General features: G+C 36.4%; 1 protein-coding gene across 4 annotated transcripts in view; it reads left to right on the top strand.

Moving 5' to 3' along the window:
* Positions 1-13578, top strand: part of VPS13A (vacuolar protein sorting 13 homolog A) — a 180260-nt gene that overhangs the window by 145393 nt on the left and 21289 nt on the right. For 2 of the 4 annotated variants that reach the window (XM_060199542.1, XM_007516120.3), the window contains one exon: positions 8581-8695. In XM_060199542.1, coding sequence (XP_060055525.1) covers positions 8581-8695 — 115 coding nt within the window. Of the gene's footprint in view, positions 1-8580; positions 8696-8916; positions 13510-13578 lie in introns of those variants that run through there. The other 2 variants (XM_007516122.3, XM_016185198.2) reach the window with 2 other exon arrangements.

The raw sequence follows: 13578 nt of genomic DNA, 5'->3' as shown, positions 1-13578 counted from the left end.
GATCAGTCACCAAAAAGGGAGGAGGGAGCAGGAAAATATTAAGTATTGCATTGTTGGAAAGGCCATGACATTTTTGTGTAGAAAAATATCCTATGATCTTTATGACAACCCATTATAATTGCTATGAAAAAAGAATTTCATACCTGAGGCATGGGAAGTTTTCCCAGGTTTGGTCCTTAGCACTTCCCTAAGCCAGAGCTCAGCAGTGCTGTGGTAAAAATAAATGAACTTTTCCCCGGCTCCCCACCTTCAGGGAAGTTGCTTCACAGGTGGTGAAGCAGGCCTGCAGGTATCTGTCTCTCATCCTGTCTTCCCCTCCTTTCTTCATTTCTCTCTGTCCTGTCTAACAATGACGACATCAATATCAACAATAATAACTGCAACAATAAAACAAGGGTAACAAACAGGAATATATAAATAAAGCTAAAAATAAATAAATAAATGAACTTTATAGCTCTCTGTTATACATCATCCATTACCACCATATTTGGGAGGAAAGGCTTAGCCAGCCAAGCAAGCTCTAGTTAGTTTGATTGAAATTTATTGCAACAATATAATTCTATATGTCAATTAATACATTAGCAAGTATATTAGTCTATCTTTAGAATTTTTTTTTTATTTTTTGCCACCAAGCTTATCATTACGTCTTGATGAAAGACACCGTACCACCACTCCACCATTTGTGAAGCTTTCCCTCTACAGGCACTACTATGTTGTGATCAGGACCTTGAAACTTGGTGTATGTGCATGGTAATGTGTGAGCAACCTCTTGGCTCCTCTATTAACTTTACGAGAATTAAAGAATGATATTTTGAATTCATGGTTTAGACTGTTTAGCTTTCTTTTATGTTATTTCTTGTTTATAAACAACTATATTTCCTATATTTATTTGTATAAAATAATTTTACTTTAATCTTTACATTTTTATTTTTTAAAAGTTATCTTCTATTTCATATACTATAAAGAGATTTTCACATGAGAGTGAAAAAGAGAAACTAAGTCACCATTTCTTCTTTTATTATTTTTTTTGCCTCCAGAGTTATTGCTGGGGCTCAGTATGAGTCTACTGCTCCTAGAGGCTATTTTTTCCCATTTTGTTGCCCTTGTTGTTGTAGTTGTTATTGTTGTCATAGCTGCTGCTGTTGTTGGATAGGACAGAGAGAAATGGAGACAAGAGGGGGAGAGAAAGACAGACACCTGCAGACCTGCTTCACCACTTGCAAAGCGACTTCCTGCAGGTGGGAAGCCGGGCCCTTGAACCGGGATCCTTACATTGGCCCTTGCACTTTGCACCATGTGTGCTTAACCCACTGCACTACCACTCAACTCCCTAGGTCACCTTTTTAGACATGCAGCACTATGGAGCAAAATAGGAACCTCAGACCCCTACTCTATAGTTGAGCTAGTGCCCAGGCCACAGTATTATAATATCTTTTTAAAATTAATTTTCTTAATATTTTTGTATTATCTTTATTTTTTTGCATAGAGACAGCCAGACATCGAGAAGGAAGGGGGTTATAAGGAGAGAGACACCTGCAGCACTACTTCACTCGCTTTCCCCTTGCAGGTGGAGACCAGGGGCTCGAATCTGGGTCTTTGTGCCATCACCCAACTCCTTTAAATAATTTTTTTAACATTTTATTTTTTTATTTTGGATAGGGAAAGGGGGCAGAAAGGCAGAGAGAGAGAGAGAGAGTGATGCCTGTAGCACTACTTTAATACTCATGAAGCTTTATGTAGATAGGGGCCAGGGGCTTGAACCCACGTACTGCACACTTATATAACATATTCACTTGACTGGGTTTGCCACCACCCGGACCTAGTATTTAATCTTTTTTTTTTTTTTTTTTTTTGCCTCCAGGGTTATGGCTGGGGCTCAGTGCCCTCAGTACAAATCCACTGCTCCTGGAGACTGCTTTTTCCCTTTTGTTGCCCTTGTTTATCATTGTTGTTACTGATGTTACTGTTAGATAAGACAGAGAGGAATCAAGAAAGGAGGGAAAGACGGGGAGAGAAAGAGAGACACCTGCAGACCTGCTTCACTGCTTGTGAGACGACCCCCCTGCAGGTGGGGAGCCAGGGGCTTGAACCGGGATCCTTGAGCCGGTCCTTGCACTTTGTTTCATGTGTGCTTAAACCTGCTGCGCTACCTCCCAGCCTCCATTTAAGTAATTTTAAAACTTGTTTTACTCTTCTCCAAATTAAATTTGGCTTATGACTTGCTCACTTAACCTACTTTTTTTCTTTTTGTCCATCCTAGAGTATTGATTGAATATGTGAGATTTTACCACTCCTAGACTGACTTCTTCATTGAAATTTTTTTTTTTTTGAGAGGGAGGGAGACACACCCCACCACAAGGTACTCTTACATGATTTGTTGGGGCTCAAATCCAGGACACATATATGTCAAGGCATGCATCCTAATAGGCGAACTATCTTAAGACCCTAAAACTTATTTTTTGAAGATTTATTAGTGAAAGAACAAACCACAAAGCATCCCTCCAACACTTCTAAGTCACACATCAAACTTGGCACTTTATGCAGGCAACTTCCACAGTACCCTCCAAGCTACTGTCCTGACAAGACTGAAATGTAGTGATTGTTATTCTTAATCTCTGTCCTAGAGCCCCACAGTACTTACAATTAGTTAAATTTATGCTAATGAACTCTAAGAAATTTAGATGGGTAGGTATCTTTCCACCCTATCTTCGTGTTTTAACTTGTTTCCTACTCAAGAGGGAGAAGTATTACCATTTTTTTTTTATTTTATTTATTTTTTGCCTCCAGGGCTATCACTGGAGCTTGGTGCCTGTACTATCAATCCACTGATCCTGGAGGCCATTTTTCCCATTTTGTTCCCCTTGTTATAGCTGTTATCATAGCTGCTGTTGTTGGATAGGGGAGAGAGAAATCAAGAGGAGGGGAAGACAGAGAGGAGAGTAAGATGGACACCTGAAGACCTGCTTCAATGCTTGCAAAGTGACCCCCTCCAGGTGGGGAGCTGGAGTCTCAAAGTATTACCGTTTTATGAGCTGTTCCTCTTAAGTCAGTATTTCATACTGTTTACCATAATTGAGTATTTCCAATTATGTAAGTTAGAGTTCAGATTGGGGGGTAAGTGTTCAGTCTTTTCTGCTTGTATTTTTAGTTTCATAAATGCAATATGCTGAATTATAGTAATTACAGAAAGCTGAAAAATCGAAGAATTCAAGACATTTAGAGAGTGATACAGTTGTTTGCAAAATAACCTTCTATTTATCTAAAGCCTTGTATTTTATACCTAGTTCTATTACCTTTAAGTATATTAAAGGTAAAACAAAACATTTTTATAAAATAATTTTTTATAAAATAATATTAAGACCAGATGCTAACATGATGCCAAATGGACTTCCCCCAATGATGACCCCACCAATGTGTCCTGGAGCTCTGCTTCCCCAGAGCCCTGTCCCGACAGGGAAAGAGAGAGACAAGCTGGGAGTATGGATCGGCCTGTCAGTGCCCATGTTCATTGGGGAAGCAATTATAGAAGCCAGACCTTCCACCTTCTTGACTCCATAATGACCCTGGGTCCATGCTCCCAGAAGGATAAACAATAGAAAAGCTATCAGGGGGTGGGATGGGATGCATAGTTCTGGTGGCAGGAATTGTGTGGAATTGTTCCCTTCTTAGCCTATGATTTTTGTCAGTTTTTCCTTTTTACAAATAAGAATTATATATATATAATATATATACTGAAGTATATCTTACTAGAGACACTGAAATAAGAAAGAAGTGGTTTATAACGATTAAGTGTAAATATATAAGTTGATGAATAAATCTAATTGAACTGTATAATCACATTATTGGAACAAAAATATCTTAAAAATAGGGACATGTTTTGAGAAACTTTGAGACATACAATTGATTTTCCCCCTCTCATATTAATTAACTACTGATTTATATGTCTACTTTTTGCTAGGAGTGTACATAAACACCATTCCCACCACCAAAAGACCCATCCCTCCCACCCACTCCCACCCCCCCACTGGCCCAGGAAGCTGCATGTCTACCCCTCACCACAGGGTTTTTACTTTGGTGTCCTACTTACAATTTGATGAGGTCCTGCTTTTAGTTTCCCTTTCAGATCTTCTTACTCAACTTCTGTTGATGAGTGGGATCATCCCATACTCATCTTTATCTTTCTGACTTAGTTCACTTAACATAATTCCTTCTAGCTCTGTCCAAGATGGGTCAGAGAAGGTGGGTTCATTGTTCTTGATAGCTGCATAGTATTCCATTGTGTATATGTACCACAGCTTTCTCAGCCACTCATCTGTTGTTGGGCACCTGGGTTGCTTCCAGGTTTTAGCTATTATGAATTGTGCTGCTATGAACATAGGAGTACACACCTCTTTTTGGTTGGGTGTTATGGAGTCCTTGGGGTAAACCCCAGGAGAGGGTTTGGGAGTCGGGCGGTAGCACAGTGGGTTAAGCACACATGGCGCAAAGAGCAAGAAGTAGGTCTGCAGGTGTCTTATCTTTCTTGTCTTATCTTTCTCTCCCCTCTGTCTTCCCCTACTCTCTCCATTTCTCTCTTGTCCTATCTGACAACGATGACATCAATAACAACAACAATAATAACTACAACAATAAAACAAGGGCAACAAAAGGGAAATAAATAAAATCTTTTTTAAAAAAAGACTAGAAGTTTTCAGTAGGGGTTATGTTTGCATATGTTTTGAAAATAGTGGCAACAAGCCCCTGGCTCCCTGCCTGCAGGGGAGTTGCTTCACAGGCGGTGAAGCAGGTCTGCAGGTTACTTATCTTTCTCTCCCCCTCTCTGTCTTCCCCTTCCCTCTCCATTTCTCTGTCCTATCCAATAACGATATCAATAATTACTACTTCAATAATGCAACAAGGGCAACAAAAGGGAATAAATAAATACTTAAAAAAAGAAGAAAATAGTAGCAACAGATTAGTTGAGAATAGTGGATATAGGATTAAAAGAAATCATTATAGGTATTTCTAGGGGCTCGGTGGTAGTACAACTGATAGAGTGCATAGGCTGCCAGGTTCAAGCCTCTGTTCCCCACCTATAAAAGGAAACTTCGGGAGTGGTGAAGCAGTGCTACATATCTCTTTCTGTCTACTACCCTATTTTCCCCACTCCTCTCAGTTGCTTTCTGTTTCCATCAAAAAAGGTAGAAAAGAGGGTGTGGGGATAGTTGCTGGGAGAGGTGGATTTGTTATGCAGGCATCAAGTTCCAGCAATAATCTTGGTGGAAAAAAAAGTATTTTCAATGTTTTTCTGGTCAGATAAAGGATGAAAGTTTATTTCATTATGGAAAGTGGGATTTAGAGGTTTTGTTTTGAGCATGTTGATTTTCTTAGCTATCCACATGGAGATATCAAGTGATTGTTAAGTATGGGCATCTCAATTTAAAAAAAAAATAGTTGATGTAGTTAAAAATTTGAGATACCTATTTTCAGCAGGAAAGCAATTACAGAAGCCAGACCTTCCATCTTCTATAACCCACAATGACCCTGGATCCATATTCCCAGAGAGATAGAGAATGAGAAAACTATCAGGAGAGGGGGTGGGATATGAAGATCGGGGTTGTGGGAATTGTGTGGAGCTGTACCCCTCTTATCCTATGGTTTTGTTAATGTCTCCTTTCTTAAATAAATTATATATATAAAAATCTCAGGATAACAAAACAAAAAAAAATTGAGATGCATTAACCTTAAATAAGATGTTTTAATACCATGAAGTTGGAAGAGATCTAGGTAATGAGAAGGAAAGAGAGAGGCCCGAGAATTTGGCCCTCACACACAAGGACACTTAGCAAAGGTAAATAAAAAGGAGTGACCATTAAGTAAGAGAAATAGTGGAGAAATGATGTTTCTAAACTCACAAAAATAGAGAACTGCAGTTTATAGTATTCAAAGGAAAAAGGAGAGATTCAGTTTTTGAAACAATATTGGAAGTCTGACTTGAAAATCAGATGTAGAACTTGCTGTAGGAAAATTAATTCTCCTTTACTGTCTTCCTATCCCAATGAGGGCTTTCATGGCCACCCTGAATTTTAGTTTATTGCCTAATCCACCATTTAGGACTTCCTATATTTTTTCTTTTTTCTCTTTAGTTCTTATGCTATTTAGTATACTATATTTTACCTTTTTGTTTCTCTTGCTAGATTGTGAGTGCTGTAGGTGCGCTATTGTTTTGGTTTTTTTTTTTTTTTCCACAGCATTTAGAATGTTGCTTGTTGTATTAGTCTTTTAAAAAAAAAATATGACGTCATTGTAAAGTCACATACCATTCTAGGAAATAATGCAAACATCCATTTGTGTACTATTGTTTTCTATGACCACTATGACAAATTACAGTGTGCAATAAAAATTTCCTCTTCACATCTCTGGAGATCAGAAGCTTGATTTTTAAACAAAAAACAAAAAATATTTGATGTGGGGGAACAGTGCCCAGACCTTATGCATGCATGATTTTATTATTATCTTTATTATTATTTTTTAGAGAGGAAGAGAAACCATGGCACTACACCATTCATAGAGGTTCCCCAAATGCCATGGCACTCCCATGTGTATCAGTGCTCAGTACCTGGCCTTGTAAGGGATATTGACTCTGCACACTGAACTGCTTAATGAATGCCCCTTCTAGGTTTCCTGATTTTCGTTAGGAGGTTTATATCATTCTGATGAATTTGGAGTTTTCTTCAAGTTTTGCTCCAACATTGCAGGTGATTAAGACAGTGGCTTACAGGAACCTACCTGGAACTAGATGACAGCTGCTGAAATGTAGGGAGCCTGCTGAAACCAGGGGAGCTGTTAGGCACAGGCTGAAGCAGGCATGAACTGACCTAAGAAGCTGGACTTGGGAGTGCAGCAGAGGACCAAGTTGGAAGCCAAACACAGGCATCATGGGTCTGAGCAAAACCCAAAGTTCCCACAGATGAGAGGCAGTGCAAGCATCAGCGGCAGCAAGAAGCTGCCAGAGCCAGTAGTGTTACGAGCCCAGTGATGTGGAGCTGAGCAGGAAGTACATTTTTATCTAGGTTGTAGATCTTTCTATCCATACCACCAGAATTCTGGGCTTTTCCCCTCTACTGCTAGTTCATATGAGTTCCAGGCCCATTTTAATCCTGGCTTTTCCCTTGAATATCATTGTCTTTTATCAAATAATTATAAAGTATAACATCAGTGAATCACTGTATTGTACTTCTGAAACAAATAATTTTTTTTTAATTTTTTATTTAAGAAAGGATTAATGAACAAAAACATAAGGTAGGAGGGGTACAACTCCACACAATTCCCACCACCCAATCTCCATAACCCACCCCCTCCCATGATAGCTTTCCCATTCTCTATCCCTCTGGGAGCATGGACCCAGGGTCATTGAGGGTTGCAAAAGGTAGAAGGTCTGGCTTCTGTAATTGCTTCCCCGCTGAACATGGGCATTGACTGGTCGGTCCATACTCCCAGTCTGCCTCTCTCTTTCCCTAGTAGGGTGGGTCTCTGGGGAAGCTGAGCTCCAGGACACATTGGTGGGGTCTTCAATCCAGGGAAGCCTGGCCAGCATCCTGATGGCATCTGGAACCTGGTGACTGAAAAGAGAGTTAACATACGAAGCCAAACAAATTGTTAAGCAATCATGGACCCAAAGCTTGGAATAGTGGAGAGGAAGTGTTAGGGGGATACTCATTGCAAACTCTAGTGTACTTCTGCTTTCAGGTATATATTTTGCAGTAGTTTACGGATACGTGTGAACATAAGCTCTCACAGAAACTGGTGTATATCTAGGTTATGGGACTTTGTTAGAAAGTGAACTACCTGAGATGAAATTAGAGTGTACTATAAAAGGAAAGGTTTCACCTGAGTAATGAAGCTGAAGGGTTGTCATTCCACACGTGAAGTCTCTGGACACAGTCTGAGGTGAAGCATGTTGAGGTGGTAATCGTTGGCGTTGGTTAGGTTGTGATCGGCAGATGCAATATTATTTGGTTTGGATTGGGAGATGCATACGGGAAAGTGGGCCCTATCCAAGGGTTCCAGGACTGGGGGAAGTAGGGGCTCTATAGTGGAGATGTGAGGTTCCTGCTGTCTTAGGGTTCAAAAAGACAATCGATAGTTAATGTTATCATCACATTATTGAAACAAATAATTTTGTATTGTCAATGGTACCTCATATAAAGGAGAAGCTGGGGCTAGATGGTAGAACACTTGGTTGAGTGCATACGTTACATTACTCAAGAACCTGTGTTCAAGCCACCCAGTCCCAACCTGCACAGGGAAAGCTTTACATGTGATGAAGCAGTGTTGCAGAGATCTCTCCCTGTCTACTCCCCTATCTCTCTTCATTTCTCTCTGTATTTATCCAGTACATTTAGTTAAATGTTAAAAAGGAGAAGTGACAGTCAGTGTAGAGCCACCAATAAACATTACATAAAAAGAGAAGTGATATAGTCATCATATTTAAGTATATATAAAGAATCATATATATGTACACACACAAGCTACATATTAATGCACTCTGAATTTTTTAATATTTTTTATGATTTGGTTCTTTTTTTTTTTTTCATCTAGAGCAACAGAAACTTCTGATGAGGTGGAGAGTCTACGACCCCCTCGGTTCTTCAATGAAGATGGAGTGATCAGACCATACAGGTTGAGGGATGGTACTGGAAATCAAATGTTGCAGGTGGGCAAAAAATATATATATGTTTTAAGTTAAGATTAATTTAGTTAAATAGTTAAAAATATATGTGTGTATATGTACATACACACACATATATATAATCCTTTAAATATCAGATTATTTGGGCGTTTATGTATTCTGCTTAATTCCATGTGTAAATTTCTTATGTGTATTTCAATTTTAACATACATTCATTTACTATAAGTTTTTTTTCTTTTTTACAGGCATCAAAAAGTTTGATATGAAAACAGTAAATACATGCATGACTTTGCAAGTGAAAGCCAACAATAGATTTTAGCTTAAAATTTTACAAACTGTGTACCTCTGTTTCAGTATTTTGAATACAAAGAAAAAGCTTTTGTAATGGTAACTTATATAGGAATTTTAGTGAACTTCATTTTTTTATAGGATCTTTGTAGTTCTGTGATGTATTTGTCAGATTTTCTAGAAGCCAGTGTGCCTTAAGGTACCCTCACAATTGACGGTGCTTACTTAGCCAATTAGACTATGTTTGTCTAAGATACTTCCTTCTATTTATTAAACCACCAATAGCTTTTATACCCGATGTAGTGTTTATATCCAATTAGGTGTGTGGGGGGGGATGGGGATCAAAACCATTGCTACTATGAATTATTCATGAGTTCTTGTTTTTCTCTTGAAGATACTCTTAATAACCATAACCCTCTTTATACTTTATGCTTCTATAGTTAATTTAAAACCTTGTGGAATTTAAGCAGTTTATATGAAAGCCATTATCTTTATGAAGGAAAATTAGCTTTCGGAACAGGCAGGTTGAAGCTGGAATATTGAATCCATTTTAACAACCTAATTACTTTAGACTCTTTAAAATCTTGATTATGGTATAACTAACATCAATATAAAGACATTTCTGCTGTTCAGATGTTGAATAATAAACCATTTATTTGAAAACAGACGAGTCATACAAACTTAAAAACATTTGTGATAACAGTATAATGTGTGACTTCAGCCCTGCAGACTAGATATTTTAAATGTGTTCGGGTTTAAATGAGATGAATAAAAAACTTAAAACTTTAATATTTTAGCCATTACATCAGAGGGGTTTTTGTACTTTTACCAAATATAGTGAAATAGAACTGTGTAGTGTACAGTGACTTTTTATTGTTTTTAAAATGGTTTTAAAACATTAAAAGAATTAAATTTGGGGACAGAAATGGTATTCTGGGGAGGGATTGTGTTCTGAAGAGTATATTGTAGTCTCTAAAATGACAGTGTATTAGTCTTTGGAAATATTACCAAAGTCACTTATATTACAACAGTTGAAACATTTCTGCTCTTTAGCCTAACTTTACTTGTTACAACATAGTTAAAATTTTACTGTTATTTTACTAGACTGAATAGTTAACCTTATGGCCTTTGAGATGCTACTAAATTTCATATTTAAAAAAGACATGAGAGAAAAAAATGCTTAGTTTAGTTATCAACTTTAGTGACAGTTTTATTCTATGTCTTCAGTAATTTTCTAGTATTTTAAAGTTTGAGATGTAAAGGCAGTATAACTCTTGGACTGTTTTTTGATATGCATATTACTTTTTGTAGGCCAATCTTAGTATTGATTTCTAAAAGAGCTATTCTGATGACTAAAAATCTCATTCCTTGTCAGTTATTTTTCAATTAGAGTTTTAAGCCCAGTAATAACTATCTATAGAAATTCACCAGATCTTAGTGTTTTTGGTTGGCATTATTTCCTTATAGGTTTAAGAAGGGGTTGTTGAAAGTTGTGTTTGTTATTGTTTTTAATTAAACGGCTGCAGTATTATTAGCAAGCATTTTAAGATCTATGAATACCAGTACTGTGGAAAAAAGCTAGATGACATATAAATGGAAGTTTTAAATCTCATCATCTTGGCATAAAGTGTGTTTTTTATCCATACACTATTGGTAGTACAATATCATAGTGCTTCATAGGAGTCAAATTGAACTTGTCTCCTAGAGAAATAGAGTAATGGATATCTATTTTTATGGTGAGTTTATATGAATAGAGATTAGACTTAGGTTTATTAGACTGCGGAATATTGTCTAGAGTCACTGCTCTATACTCAACTGAAAAATATAACAATTATTCTGACTCCTTAAACATTCTTTACTTAACATGTATGCAATATATTATTAACTAACCTTTGTGCTTCTTTTTTCCCCTTTGCCATGCTTACAGAAAATTCATGTCTACAGGGAGAGGATTATTGTTCACAGTAGCAGTAGTGACGATGATGTTTAGTCAGATCTTAAATGTTAAAATTCATATGTTTTTGTCACTTTGTTTGGAATATTTCAATAACATATTATGGATGACTGCTACTATAACATCCATATGTTCATTTTTAGGGAGGTAAAATACTTTTTCATTTAAAATGTTTTGCTGTGCATCTTCAGAAAGCAAAATAATTTAGGCATCTATCTTGACTTATGTTAAAAATTTTGCTTATATTGAACTTAGATTGTAATAGACAGTTTTTCAGCTTTTAATGTACCGTAATTTAGGTTTACCAAAATTTTATTTCTGGAAATCATTATTTTGATGCTGTTGAAAATGACTGTTTTAAATTTTGAATGTATAACTAAGAAATTATCAGTTCTGTTGATAGTTCCACCTGTCTGGCATTCATTCAAGTTAAATAGAAATCAAGGTCATGTGTACTAACAATGAACTACATGTGAATGTCAAAAAATTCAATTATTGTTTTCATCAAAATAGTAATTCTTGTCTTTTTTGAAATGAGTAAATAAAAAATTCATCATTTTACTTGTATCAAAGATAATTTGTATTTATTATGCATTCATTCCTCTGTCACTCTTGACTAGAACCAAAGCTTGCTGATTATAGTAGGAGCTAGAAAGGACACAGTCTATAGTTATGTATAGTGTATGCCTGAGGAAGGAAAAGCCTCAGATTGTCGATATTGACTTCTTACTTTCCAACTTTGCCAGGCACAAGACCTTTCTAAAAGGGAAAATGCTACACTAATTGTTTGCAAGGCATTTACTGAGTTTCCTGTGGTTATTCTGTCACATATGAGTCTATGATACAGATTTCCTAAAGATCATCTAAGAATTTATCTGGAAAAAATTTCTGGATATTTCAACAGTTGACATATCACTTTAATGAAAAAAAAAATTGGAGGTAGGATTACATTTGTTTAAAAATCTTATGACCAGTAAAATACTCAGTTCAATAAGTAAGCATTATTCATGTAGTCTTAACTGAGACTTCATTAGGTCTTTAGCACCACCTGAAAATGAAATGTTCGTTAACAGTATTAATTGTCTGTTATTTCTGCTTGTTTTCCTGTCACAGTAAAATAGTTTTTTCAAGCTTCTTTGAGCACAGGTATTACATTTTTTAGTTTAAAAATTATGTTGTAGGGCCAGGGAGATAGTTTGCTTGGTACAACATGTGCTTTATTACATACAGAGCCCTGGGTTTGAGCCCTAGCACCTCATGGGAGCATCACAGCACCAGAAAAATCTCCAAGATGGCAGAATAATGACATAGGGTGTTTCCTTCTTCTCCTCCTCATCTCCTCTCTCTCCCCCCTCCCTAAAATTGAAAGAAAAAGAAGCAAAGAATCAACCCAAGGGCATTGGAATCATGCATGTGCAAGACCCAGGATCTCAAAAACAAGACAAGATGGTTATATTGCTTTTATTCAAGCAAAGCCTAAGACTGAGAATTGTTCTTTTGTTTATCCTAGTGTTCTCTTATTATTTTTATTAGTGACATACAGTATCTTATACAGTTAAAAGATTTTAGTAGTACAATTTCACACTCACATATGGTATAAGTTGCCATACCTATACCCACCTCACACCCCCATAGCATCAGTGTTTAGTTAATGAAAATACAGATCAGGACAAAAATATCTAAACCATATATAAAATGAGCCAACATTTAATATTTTAATGAGATGAATTGTTCTTTTCCTTATCAGTGATTCTATAGTTAATTAGAACTTTGTAAATGAAAGTATTCATCTAGGAAGAGTGTCTCAAGAGAGCTGTCTTTGAAAGTTTGACTATGTAATAGCCTATCTTTCTCTAGCCATTAGTTTTATTTATCCATTCATATTTCTACATGATCACTGTGTTTGTCAAAAAGGAAGAGAGTTCTCCCCACTAAGGGAGTAATCACTTTTTTCTTTTCTTTTTTTTACTATTGGGTCAGGCTGACACTTAAATCCTGAAAGCTGTCAGAAAGGAAAATTTGTAAAATCCCAGAAACTAGGCAATGAGCCCTATGAATAAATAAGTATGTAAGAACTTGTAAATGAAATTAATTAGTGATCACTTTGAAAAGATAGACATCCTGAATATAATTGCTAATTTTTAATTTTCATTATAGGAAATTAAAGGAAATCCAAATAAGCCAGTTTGTCTTTGTTTAAAAAAAACACAAGATTTTATATATTTTTCCTTTTGAAATAGCTCAGAATTCACATCATGTTGTGATAAGATTTCAAAATTATGTTCTTAAAATGACATATTGAGCCATTGTATATCAGTGATTAGGACATCAGTGTTGACTGTGGAAAATAATGGAATAATATCTACATGCCGGTGTGATACACTACTGAATGAAGACTACTGTAATATTCTGATAGAAGTCCTGTGGTGAAATTTTGCTTTAAACTTTTGTATGACAATAGGAAGGATTGCCAGAAGGAACTATCCCAACTGTTATATATACAGTATTAATTGTATCATTGCACTCTGCTGTTGTATCTTCAAGCCTTGTTTTTATACAGATTTTAAAAAAATATTACCTTTTGTTGCCCTTGTTACTGTTGTTGTAGTTATTATTGTTGGATACGACAGAAAGAAATGAAGAAAGGAGGGGAAGAGGGGGAAAG

The sequence above is a fragment of the Erinaceus europaeus genome, chromosome 10 (assembly GCF_950295315.1).
Source record: "Erinaceus europaeus chromosome 10, mEriEur2.1, whole genome shotgun sequence".
NCBI classification, from domain to species: Eukaryota; Metazoa; Chordata; class Mammalia; order Eulipotyphla; family Erinaceidae; genus Erinaceus; species Erinaceus europaeus.
The sequence above is the reverse complement of the archived record's forward strand: the minus strand, read 5'-3'. Positions and strand labels throughout refer to the sequence as shown.